Here is a 13,789-nt window from a genome sequence, read left to right as displayed (position 1 = left end):
ACGAGTAATTAACTAGCTGGAAAACTGTAACGAAACTTGATAATACAGTACTGTACCCAGGAGTTTAGTGTCTCTTTGTTGTCGACTGACCAGAATTTGCCTCTCAGTGATGGATGTTTAGAAAAATGCTCCTTACATGAATCCATAGTATTTGCATTTATCATAATTCAGCTTCTCATACCAAAGATAGGATATTTCTGACAGTATTCATTTACTTTAACAAATTGTCTGTATTTTAGAAAGTTATGTTGTTGTGCGCTATTGTGCTACACTGGGGCGACAATCATCACAATTCAGTGATTGGAAATGCACCTAAACCCCTCTCCAGAAGGACACATTGTAACATATAAGCATTGACTGCCACATCCCCCACCAGTGGGACAGAAGGCAACATGGCAGCATGAGTGGTCATGCAGGAAAGGGGGAGGCATGGGAGACCAAAGTGCTCAGGGCTGCTGTGATTCATGTACGTAATTTACAAATCTGTCCGAGTTTTAAGTTAATGTTTTCTGATATTTGATACACCTCTTTCTTTGTAGAGTTTACTGATATAGACATGATTAAGATTAGTTGATCCACCAGCAGTTGTTCATATAGGTAGTTGGTGTTATACAGTTACATAATATTTAATGTGTTTACATTAATGTAGCAATGCCCGCCTCCGCAGTGCTTATTAAAGAATAATCAGTCATTTTCTGCTTATAAACCTGTGATTGTGGAACGGTGCTTTTAACAACTATTAATTTTCTCTCTGGTCCACCCCCATGCTGCTGTTTTCTGCTTCCCTTTATGGACAGTCTCACTGTTTTTTTCATTTTTACCCATCCCCCCTCACTTTCTCCTTTATCTTCATCTCTATTTCACTCCCTCTCTTTCTTGCTGTCTCAGTGCAATGTGATCCAGGACCGGTGCTGGCAGCCCCAACTGTGGCACTGCAATCTCTGCTCTGCTTTAGTTGCTAGGCAGCCTGTCTGAGACAGGGCTCGGTGATGCACCTCCCTCTCCGTCTGCCTCCAAAAAAATTAAAAAAAAAGAGAACGTGGCAGAGCTGGCCATCAGGCCATCAGCCAAAATTCAGATGATCCCTCCAAATTTCTCTGTTTTCAGAATGGGCTGCTTCACATCTGCAGTGCAGCAGAGCATATTGTGAGCCTTGGGGGGCTTCAGGAGGGTACAGATTTGTAGCAAAAACACAAGTGCTAACCCACAGGACAGGGTGGCAGATCTCCACTGTGATGCTCCCCACCTTCTGATGTGTTTGTGATGGAAAATGCTGGTGCAGATTTTGTGTCATCACGCCTAGAATGAAACCTACCATGTGTGGTTAACACAGTGGGCTGCTGGCAGGCAGCCCAGGTGTGGGTTATCGGTAGGAGAGTAAGGCTACTAGAAAGAAGCTGCATATTCTGCTACTGAAGAGTCACTATGAGTCATGGATCTGGTTGCTCCATGTGTGTTGTGGAGGACGATCGCTCTGCTCAACGCACAATGGCAATATTTTAAGGCTTCTGTGATGTCTTCACTTTGCACTTGTAGGCGTCACACATGTTATGTGATATACAAGATTTGCAGATTGCCCACATTTAGCTAAAAATGCCACTGTGATGGAAATACAGCTCTGTGAAGGGAGTTTGACATTTACACCATTATGTTTGAAAGAGGACATGAATGAAAGGTTACAATAAGGCAGACAGGGGATTCTGTTTGTGATTTAAATATTATCAACCCTAAATGTTTTTTAATAAAATACACTCAGCCAAGACAATTGCTGCTAATTACACATGAGACCTGTTAAGACTGACGGCCCCATGTGTGTCTGTATGTGTCTCTGTAGAAGTACAGGTACCAGGATGAGGAGACGCCCCCCTTGGAGCACAGTCCAGCACATCTGGCTCCAGGGAAAAGTGCCGAGATGCTTCATATGAGTGACAAGAACCTCGCTGCCATGGAGGCCATTCATGGCTACACACCACACACACATATCTCTCCTGTCAAGGTAGGACTCACAAACACACACACACACACACACACACACACACACACACACACACACACACACACACACACACACACTCATTCATGTATGCTGTTTATCAATACGTAACACTATTACAACAGCACAATACACCTGGCTGTCAGTACTTAGGAATGGGGCTATTACTGTGTTAAATTATATGCATTACCAGTTTGCTATTAATACAAATGCTAGGATTGAAATCCCAAGTTCACTCACCAGACAGATGGTCAGGTGTAGTTTCCTGTATTCTACTTTGCTTAATTCAAAGATATAACCTGCGCTTGTTACATTTATATCAGTTCCAGTTAGCTCACAGGCAAGTGGTTCATTGCAACACATTATCTATTATTACTTTGAGCTTAAAACGATGTGTTGTCTATTTTGAAATTCTAATTCTGCAACATAAATACTTTGATGGGAATATAATGTAGTTATGTGGAAACCCGGCCTCCTGGCAACTTTAAGTGTTTAATCAACTTTACACCTGTTTGAACATGCATACTGGGCAATTTGATATCAGTGCTTAACAGGATGAAAATTTAAGTGCATGTGGACACAAGATGCATTCAGTAATCGGATCACCTGAACCGTTTCAGATTTACACATTCAAATAAAATCTCTCATTAGTAGTTTTGTTTAGGAAAAATGATGAAAACAAAATAGCCTGACTGGCACATGTAGTCACAGTTACAGAACCCCTGAAAGTATTTATTTAAGACACAGGTCTTACAAATGCAAAATCCAATGCAGAGAAACAAACCTCTATAAGAGCTCTATTACATTGAAGGAGCCATTTATACAGACGACATAAGAACTACTGGTCACACTGTCAAAAGATACAGCTGACATCAGTGGGAATCTGAGCAGAGTCATGTTGCCTGGAGTGCATTAACAAATACATACTGTAGCTACAAATGCAAGCAGGTGTAAGCTGTAATGTGTACTTAATAACGATCCATCTCATATGCCCACACATGTTATTTAACAGCCTCATTGGCTATTAAGACTTAAGAGCTCCTGCCTTTATTTGCTCTGAGGGGGGAAGTGTTTCTTTATTGCCTACATGGGAGTACACTGAAGTCCCTGAGGAGCAGATATGTACATTAAAATGCTCTCTTTTAATGAGCAGAGAGGAGAGGCTGAGTTATGGTGCTTTACCACTGCTATTTAAAACGTACACAGCCTGTTCAGCATGAGCTGTGGGGCCATGGAGGTGCTCAGTTTAGGAACACTGTCAAATTGAAAAGTTCTGGCAATATGGAGAGTCAGTTCCCGTAGTCATATAGGACACTAGAAACAATTCATTATATGGCACAGTGCACACACGATTATTAAATAATGAACATCAAATCAGCATATCACACGAGTAACACAGGTAGAAGATCCCAGTAGAAGATCTAAGGAAATACCCTGTGTGTCAGTAATTAGCAAAAGTTGTTTTATGTTTTACTATCTGATTCTGTGTCCCTTCATTTACTGCTCACTGGTCATTTGCATTTAAAAAGGACCTGAACAAACAGCAACTTGAACAGAACAGAATGAACTGCTGACTACTGGGTTTTCATTTAATGGGGATTGTTCAATGAACAATAAGCAATGAAACAAGACAGAGATAAACAAGCACCAGTCATAATCTTGTTGCGGTAGTTTTCTTTGTCAGTCCCAGTATGTCTCTGTGTCTTAGCTGCTTTGTCGAGTCAAAGTGTGAATCCAGCAGCCACTGTAGCTGGTGGTTGACAACTGAAAGGTGTTACATGTCAGTCTCTGTTTAGTCTCGCATTGCCAGACCTATCTCCACAGCGCTGTGGAGTAAGGTCTGGCTACACCACACATATATTCTAGGATAGGAGGAAAAAACGTTCTGGGTTGTTTGCATTTCTTTAAACCAATTACAATCGTCTTGGGCGGCGCTAAGTTCTAGATACAGTGATGGTGATTCTGCAAAATTCTCAGGAAGGAAACGCCACATAAAATATTAGCGCCACCCAAGACAATTGTGATTGGTTTAAAGAAATGCAAAGAACCTAGAGCATTTTTTCTCCTATCCTAGAATGTATTTGTGGTGTAGCCAGACCTTACTCCACAGCGCTGTTGAGATAGGTCTGGCAATGCGAAACTAATCCCTGTCAAACGGTCCCGAAACATCCCAGTTAAATAGCAAACATATTCTTTGTAAATGTTTACGATCATTCACTGAAAGAACCAGGCATGTACTTCAGTTGATTCAGACTAGTCTCTGTTAAACCAGATTTTAGGGGTGATGTACTGTAACTGAAAAAAACTATATTGTGCTGATGGTGTTGGCTCACTGAACATCTGATGTGGTGTGCACATTTAAAGGTCCAATGTGTAGGAATTTCTCCCATCTAGGGTTGAGATCATATATCGCAATCAACTCTCTCGCACCACGCAGTTCAAAGTACGTATTACAGCTACGATAGCCTTCACGCTTCAAAAAGCCAGTCTCTTGCTCTTTTCAATATCTTTTTTATTTTTCTGGGCGAAGAAGAAGACTCCTGTTCCTGAAATTTGGATTTTGAATACGTGTGGTCCTCCATGTTTCCTTCTTCAAACTTGACGGGGCCAGGAAGCTACGATACCCATTAGCAGCATTAGCAGCTCCTGTGAGTTTATCATGTGACAGCGAAAATGAGAAAGGCGGAGCAGTATGTCCTGTATGTCCCTTACCAGCTAACGTATTTCAAGATGGCGCATGAATATAGAGCGTCTACCCCAGTTCATACAAATGCAAATGTAAAACACAGATTTTGATAATGAACAACTAAACACGTTACACACTGGACCTTTAAACACAGAATCCAGTGGTGCCGTTCCAACATTTTATTGCAATGCAGTGAAATGGTTTACACTGCTTAGGGTTGGTGGATGGTGGATGATTTTGTCTAAACAAAAGAATATTTAAAGAAAATGTCACAGATCTTAATAGCATAAAACAATCAAGAATAATAATAAATTAGGTTGAACTCATCTTGACTTACATCATGAACATGGGCACTAATTTGTTTGAGTCACTGTCAATCCCACATAAACTGTCCTGCTGCCATACTCACTCTGCCAAAAATGGTTATTAATCTACACCTAAAGAATTGTGAAAATAGTCCCCAACAAATACACAATTTACTCTTTTTTGAGTAATGTTTGCTAATAACTACAGTGCACAGCTGTTAAATGAAATTACTGAGACTTTTTTGAAAAAGGAAACTATGTATTTGTGACCTGTTTCAAAAGAAAAGTAAAGATAGGCTTGAGGCTGAGAGGCAGAAACGGGGTGCGGAATTTGGAAAATGTCGGAAAATGGTTTCATTCAAACAGGATATGATTTAGATTGACCTTCATTAGTAATAAAAGTGTGGGCAGTCTGCACTTCCGCATCAAAATCTGTTAGTAGCAGAAAAAAACACTTTAGTCAAGGACCATCAAAAGTAGAAGATTTTTCAACATGCACAGTATGCAAGTTCCCCCACAGGATGTTGATGTCACGTCTTTGCACGGCTAAATAATTTTACTGGCTGTCCAACACGTCTGTGTTGTCCTCAAGAGTCTTGACCATGACTATCTTGACTTCTAGTGCATTTCATTAAAATCAGGGGACAAAGTGCATTTTGCTGGATGGGTGCTTCAGTACAAGCCATCTGTGATAAAGGAAGGAGCAGAATCATCAAGCAATGTAACTTTTTGAGTGCTGATCATCAGTCACTGGTGTTTGTATAACGTGACTTTGTACCAATTATTAGCTCTATATTATTAATGGATTTTTTTTCTAGCATGCTTTTCTTGGGCCTAGGAGCTTTTTTCAAGTCTTGATGTTGTTTTAACCAACTATCAGCAATGGGTTACATTAAAAATAAACACAAACTATAATTACATATCACCATATTTAGAACTAAAACCAATGCATTGTGTGGGTTTCACGCATCATGTAAAATGCACTATAATGTACTTGATGTAAGTTTCCTGACACCATGCGCTTGGAAATAAATAAATCCTTTCAAGTAATGATTTTAATCAATACAATTTGTTCCAATAATATTCACATTTTATTTGATTGACTTGTACTTTGCACTAGCCAAGTGTGAATGCACTTTGAAGGCTATAACACTTTGACATAATCTTCTATATTTTATCTTCTATATCGCAAACAACCCTGTTTTGATTCCAGCTCAATTCCCTTGTTTCATGTCATATTATCTGTCTGGCAAGCATACTATGTAACTAGCCTGAGTGCTAGAGTCTAAAGCACTACATTCCTTCACAAATAGATTAATGTGACACAGAGAAACACCAAATGCAAACTGAGCTTGAACAGCTTTGACAGTGACAGATCTAAGATCTATGAGATTCTAGTATGTTTGGCTCCTCGCTAACTTGTTGTCTTTATACCACAAAAGCACTTCTGTCTGGAAGAATGTGGTTTAAAACTAGGCCACAAAAACGTCTTCTTCATATTGTCCCTCCAGCTCCAGGTAATACTTTTGTGTATAAATACACTGGTTTTATAAGCCTAAAACATAAAGTCCCATCTCTCCTAACAGACAATTTGGAGATCTCCCCCATTTGCAAAAGTTAATTTATGGTGCTCTGCTCAGTATGTCAACAGGATATGATTTAGATTGACCTTCATTATAGGTAATAAAAGTGTGGGCAGTCTGTACTTCCGCATCAAAATTAGTTTGTAGGAGAAAAAACACTTTAGTCAATGCTGAATCTAAAATTTAGATATGAGATACAAAACTGTCTTACCTGTATATGTGAAGTGGTGGGGGAAAGTAACTGAAATTAAAATTATAGCAATAATAACATTTTATTTTAAGATACCTACAATGCGGTAAAATACCATATTGAGAATATTTTTTTCCTATCACATGAAAGGCAGCATGTTTTGGGAACCAGTATTGGCCCTATTTCTATTTCTGGAATACTGCCATTATTTATGAAGTCTTGTGTTTATCTTCAGGGAGAAGTGTATGCACTGTGAAGAACAGGGTTAACTTAGTTAAAAATGAATTGTTTGCATCATTTTATGTCAGTGGTCTGCATCCTTGAGTGAAAACATAAAACATATATAAAAGTAACTCAATCCCAGGCTAATGTGTGGCTGTGGACAAACACTGTTGGAGCCATTTTGTTTTTTCAGCTTCATGCCAGTGATTATGAGCATGTTGTGAATTCTGCTGTATTCATGAGGGATCTGCAAGAATTAACATTTATACCTGGTGAGTTATAATAAAATAAGTGTAACAGATTATTAAATCTGAGGATAACATGATGAAGACGAGGGTTGTTTTTTGCTATTTTTGTTGTTTATGGTGACGATTTTGATGATGAGAGTAAGGCTAATGATGTGATGAGAATGATGATGATGGAAGTGGCTGGTTTATCTCATCACTTTGTGTTACCCCTTGCACTAGTATTGCTTGCTGACAGTATCATGATGACCTCATTGGGGCTTGACATTTTGGTTTTGTGACCCTGTTCGTTACTGTGTGATATGATGATTATTTTCAGTGGATAACCTGGCCTGCATCACTCCACTCCCATGTTGTATTTTGACATCTCTTATTAGTTGTATGCTTCGCCTTCCCTTTTCCACACCACACAACCCCCCTCCTGCACCCCTCTCCCTGCTTGTGTTTGGTTCCTCCTGGCAGCAAAAAGCTCAAGGAAGTTGGCACCTGCAAGGAAAGTCTTCATGGGGGCAGTGTGATTAAGTACATTTCAATCAGGAGAGACTTAATTTAAGAGTGAAATAAATGTAATGTATAATAGGCACACATAATAGGTTGATATGTTAGTCTTTGGCGATTAGACTCCATCGTAATGTTAATTGACTATAAAAAATATAGGAATATCCCCCCGATGTCGTCTAGACACTGGTGGAGGTGATGAAGGGATAAAAGAAATGTGAAGCGTAGAAGTACGGTGGCCCTCAAGTGCCAACCGTATAGAAGTTATCCTGAAATAATTTATGCTGAGCTTCATTAGTGCTATAGTTAAATACTCTGTTGCTGGAAAACAAAATTCTGCCAATGTGCCATTGAGCAAGGCACTAAAGTCCAAAATGTCTCCAGTGGAGCCATTAATAGAAAGCCATGTCTATATTAGGAAAGAGATGTGCACATATAGTATTTGTTTGGATCAGCATGAATTTACCTCCCAGGTAGTCTTACTTGGATCAGCAAATACAGTTGTCCCAACATTCATACTTTAATGACATGCTTTGCTGCAATGTAAAACTTCCAGTGGGAAGAACAGTTTCTCCTGACATGTGAAAATGATGCGCTGCTGCTGTTTTCATAAAAATTCATAAAATGAAAAAAAGATAAAATGATCTATTCTGCTTTAACAGGCATAATAATCCACTGTTCTTTAATGGTTAACTGATTCTGAATAAGCTGTTTTTTATTAGTCCATCAGTAAGTTATCAATGACTGGTAGGGAAAAAGAGGTGCTACATCATCAAGCATGTTATGTTGTGTATTTTCTGTTCTATTATTGGTCTTTTTTTAAAATGTGTGGTTTACTGTGAGTGCATAATATCATCAGATTAATAGATAAAGGCAAGTGCCTCGTTTGTATAATTGTTGTGGAACCCTTTTAGTGGTCTGAATATATTTAAATACCTGTACAAAATCTATAAAAGAATGATATCACATGTATACACAGTTTTTGTGTTTTCCCTGAGAGTGTCCCCTTTTATACAGATTTTATGCAAAACTGTACTATATGCTTTCTATATGGCACACTGCTGAAAGTTCCCAGTGTTTTTGTATGTGACATGTATATCATATTCAAAGCATCTAGTATAAGCTTAATAGAGATTTTATTAATAATATACTTCTGGTAACCAGTTTTTTTTGCCTCTGCTGTGAACCCAGAAAAAAACTAAACAAAACAAAGCAGTACCCATTTTTTTCCCCCTGTACCCATCCGCATGCCCTGCACAATTACCCTCTCCCTTATGTTGTTTTGCAGCCTGTGTTGATGTCTACGGGACACACTCCAATGTACACCTCTGCTGTTTCCACACTGGTAAGAGCACTGCGACCCAAGCCGCTTCGTCATTCTGAAAGTTACCGGTATCATCATCAGTCATCATCATCAGTCTGATTTGTGTCCTCATTTCCTGTCTTTGCTAGATTTGGTGACAACTTTGGTTGTCTGATTGCAGACAGACAGCTGCTCCATTCAACGCCATTTTATCGGTACTGCCAGAGTATGAGGTCATTTGTTTTCTGATGATATCAGTGTGTTCATACTCATTGTCATTCAAATCTCCTCTGTCTGACAGATTTGTTCTGCTTATACTCAATGACTATTTTTGGGCCTGTGAAATCAAATGACTGGGACTGAAAAGTTTTCAAATGTTGTGCTTCCATCAAATTATAATGTTTCCTGTGGTTTATTCACATTGCTACTACTATTGTGAACAATCCAAAAAATGTGCATTGTGGACCCTGTTTCAGTGTAAAGAAGTCATGGTTTTACCAGCATATTTTTCTAGAATCAGTTTCTCAGGTTGGATTTTGAAAACACACAAAACCTACGGTGGCCGACAGGGTCAAACACACTGTAACTTAATGAAACACACACAAATAGACAAAACACAAGCAAATTAAGAAAACATCTTCATTAATTTGACAACACATGCGCAGCATTTAGCAAACGCGCTGCAAATACACACAACACAACCAATTACACAGACACGCTGCAAATATAGAAACGATGCAAAAAGAAAAGCACACAAACCCCGAAAACAAATGCAACAAAACAAAACCTGCATCCAGTTTACACAACCAAAGTTCTCCAGGCCTCTAGGGGGAGCGCTAAGTGGAACAGCTTGATTTTCGACCCCAGAGAGAGAGAGAGAGAGAGAGAGAGAGAGAGAGAGAGAGAGAGAGAGAGAGACGGGGCACATTCAATCTCAGAATAGTGTTTACCGTTGCGAAACGGTGTGCAACTGCTTTGAGATCATAGACTGTAAATATTAAGTCTATGTTTGAGATATGTTTTCTCTCGTTAGGTGGGTGTGTCTCTAGTTTATTGGCTCAGGTCACAGGTGACAGTCAATCAGCAGAGTCTGTAAACTCGTGGAAATAAAAAGGCAGAGTCCACTTAGCACTACCCCTGGAGGCCTGGAGAACTTCCGTTGTGTAAACTGGATGCAGCTTTTTTCTGGGGCATTTGTTTTCGGGGATTGTGTGCTTTTCTTTTTGCATCGTTTCTGTATTTGCAGCGCGTTTGTGTATTTGGTTGTGTTGTGTGTATATGCAGCGCGTTTGCTAAATGCTGCGCATGTGTTGTCAAATTAATGAAGAGGTTTTCTTAATTTGCTTGTGTTTTGTCTATTTGCATGTGTTTCATAAAGTTGCATTTCGTTTACCCTTGTCGGCCACCGTAAAAACCTATTCTGAAATATGTTTATCAATAGAAAAGTACCCATGATGCTATGAGAAATGAGTAGAGATGAAACTAATCCTAATGTGCATCACTGTGACACCTTCAGTGGTATCTGGAAGATGTCATATAGTATGAGGGTCAGATAGACAGATAGATGTAATCTGTTTGCAGGTCAGACTGTAACCTGTAGGTGTCAGTGTTAGACTGTGCAGATTGACTTTCATAACCTTGAAAAGATGGCTATGCTTCTTTCTCAATAAAACAGTTTTATGATCAGACAGGTTGCATTAGCCTCATGCACCATGAATTGCCTAAACGATTTTGTCTGTCATGCAAGACAGCAAAATATTATACAATGGCAGAGGAATTCATACTAAAGTGCCATTAGTTATTCCCTGCTACCATAGAAAATAGCAACAAGCAAATTATCCTTTATAAATATAGCCTACGAGTAATGGAAAACCTAAATGTTTACTTGATTAGAATTATTTTGGGAAAAGTCAGGATCCTTGGAAGGAGCAGACTATAAAATATGACACAAGTAGTTTCTCTTGTAACAATACATAATTTCTTCATATCCCTTCCCTCACACATATTCAGACGTATTTCATTCTGCATATGCATTACATTTTTTACACTGGTTAGGTAGAGTATATGTTCTGTCTCTGAGATGCATTGCAGTAATGCCTATGTGTGTGCATGTCTTTGCAGCCGGTGTAGTGCCTGTGTGCTTCTCATTGATGTGTAGGTGGTGTCGTCAGTCTGTCTCTTTATTGCTTTAATGGTGTGGGGTTTGCCAGTACCACTCCAGGCCCCACTGATTTATGGGTAGGATTGTCTCTGGAAGCACTGCAATGGTTTGGCAAAGTAAAATGAGGTCTTTGGGTTATGTACATGATTTAGTGAAGAGGTGCTTTAGCTTCAAATGACATCTATTTTTTTTTTTACTTAGGGCATAATGTAATTAGAAATGATTTTTTTTTCACACTGCCCAGAACTTTTGATATCGATCTGTGCTCATATTAATGGATCTTCCTACCTCTTCTACTCTGTATGACTCTATAAGTCTATAAGTGCTGTTCTATGTCCCCCTTTTATTATAATGACATACATTTTTGTGAGGGGTGTTTTGTTTTTCTTGCTGCTGTGATTACATTAAAAGTTCATGTTCTATCAGCAAACACAAGATCTGAATAAATGCTTATATACCACATTGTACACATTATATAGCATAAAAAAATCCAGAAACAACGAATCCATTATTTGCTCTCTTATCCTAAAACAATATTAAAGGAACAGTTAACCCCAAAATCAAATATACATATTTCATCTCACCTGCAGTTCTATTTATCAATCTATATTGTTTTTGTATGAGTTGCCCAGTGTTAGAAATATCGGTCATAGTGATGTCTGTCTTCTCTCCAATATAATGTAACTAGATGGCAATTGCTCAAAGTGCCAAAAAACTACATTTGGAAAACTCAACAGCAATGTTTCTTTTCACAAATTATGACTCGGTTACTCAAGATAATCCACAGACCTGGATGTGAGCAGTTTCATGTAGAAACTATTTTCTTTTTACCTAAGTAAACCTAACAACCATATCACCACACAGAGGGAAGCATACTTGTGGATGTCTTCCTCGTAGTCTGACATTGCTAGCTTGTGGAGATTAGTTTATAGCTAACCGATACTGCTAGCTAACACCACAGCTCAGCTGAGGAGGACGCCATTATGTTTACATCTCGAACTGTGACAAGCACGAGCCTCTCGTCCATGAGTACGCTTCCCTCTGCCCCTCATGATTTCTGGAAAGAAACATTGCTGTTGAGTTTTTCAAATGTATTATTTTTGATTTTGGGATGAACTGTTCCTTTAAAGTGCCCATATTATGCTAATTTTTAGGTTCATAATTGTATTTTGAGGTTGTACCAGAATAGGTTTACATGGTTTAATTTTCAAAAAACACCATATGTTTGTTGTACTGCACATTCTATTTTAGCTACAGAGTGAGACATCCTACTTCTGTACCATCTTTGTTGGGATTCGCACATGCGCAGTAGCTAGGTAAGGATCACATCAGCTAGCTAGCTGTTTCTCTAACTTCAGTCTGTACAAGGCAGGATTAGCCGAGAGACTTCTTCTAAACAAGGGCGCATTTCCAACTTTGCGTGGAATACCTGCAGAATAGGGACATGTAAGTAGTTCTTTTGTAGGTTATAGTGAACTTGTGTGTGTTGTTGCAGTGTTTTGCCATTGAGAACGAGGGGGCTAACCGCTAGCATGCTAGCGCTAGGATGGTTTCGGCTAGTGACGTAGAAAACCCTGCAGATTTTGAACAGCTCACCCGGAGACTGAAGGCAGGACACATTCAGAAACCCGTATGTCACTCAAAACAGCATGGATGTTTTTTTTTTCCAAGTTTCTATGCGTGTGGAAGCACCAGAGACACAAAATAACACCCCAAATCCCAGAAAAAGTGATTTTTTTTCATAATATGGGCACTTTAAGAAAAGGGTTGTTTCAAAAAACAAAGGCTAAGCCAATGAGCATCAAGTCTTAAACCTTTAGTGTTGCAGCAAGGGTATTTCCCTGCCTTGCCAGTGAATCCCACAGACATCTAGTTATTGGCTGAATTCAGCATTCAAGAGACCGTCAAACTTCCCAAATAGACATAAAAGCAGGCTCCAATGAGTGTGTGTGTATGTGTGTGTGTGTGTGTGTGTGTGTGTGTGTGTGTGTTTGTGTGTGACTCTGAAGAAGCAGGATAAAATACTACAAGTAGCCTACCCCAAAAACCAATCGGTGCCTTTAAAATTCCATTCATTCTCTATATTTTGGATGAGGTTCACTCACACATCAACTGCCCTGGAGGCAGTGCTGTAGCAGCTCTCCGTCTCTTTTTATAACTACTTTTGGCTTTATTCACTGACAGAGATCTGTCTCAAAAATAGTCTTAGGGAAACAGTTTTTCTTGAGCTGAAAACATTACACAACACATTTGCCATTTACCTTCATCTGATGAGCCGGGAGTAAGAACCAGCAGGCATTAATTGCTTATTGAAGACCCCCATCGCCCTGTTTATGTTGCACTCTGGCTCTTCTAATGAAAAAGGATGCATATCCCTTTCTCTCCTCTATAACCACAGAGCTGTTTCTATACACAATACCTTTCACACAAATCCTCTTCAGACAAAACAGTCAACCCCTCCAAGATGAGTTTGACACTTGAGCAAAAAAAGGCAACAATTTTATTGTAAAGATTCAATTACTGTTTTATGTAGTGTTTCCCCAAGAGAGATTATATCCTCCCCTTTCTGCTCTGCACTCTTGTCTCGTTGGTATCTGGTTTCT

At 39.2% G+C, this 13,789-nt stretch overlaps 1 protein-coding gene across 9 annotated transcripts in view; it reads left to right on the top strand.

Moving 5' to 3' along the window:
- The window catches only part of LOC116064863 (disks large homolog 4), a 69,372-nt gene that overhangs the window by 31,110 nt on the left and 24,473 nt on the right, over positions 1-13,789 (top strand). For 5 of the 9 annotated variants that reach the window (XM_031320202.2, XM_031320197.2, XM_031320196.2 and 2 more), the window contains exons 2-3: positions 1,835-1,996; positions 9,011-9,067. In XM_031320202.2, the coding sequence (XP_031176062.1) occupies positions 1,835-1,996; positions 9,011-9,067 (219 nt within the window). The remainder of the gene's footprint in view (positions 1-1,834; positions 1,997-9,010; positions 9,068-13,789) is intronic. The other 4 variants (XM_036009005.1, XM_031320199.2, XM_031320198.2 and 1 more) reach the window with 1 other exon arrangement.

The sequence above is a fragment of the Sander lucioperca genome, chromosome 13 (genome assembly GCF_008315115.2).
Source record: "Sander lucioperca isolate FBNREF2018 chromosome 13, SLUC_FBN_1.2, whole genome shotgun sequence".
Lineage (NCBI taxonomy): Eukaryota > Metazoa > Chordata > Actinopteri > Perciformes > Percidae > Sander > Sander lucioperca.
The sequence above is the reverse complement of the archived record's forward strand: the minus strand, read 5'-3'. Positions and strand labels throughout refer to the sequence as shown.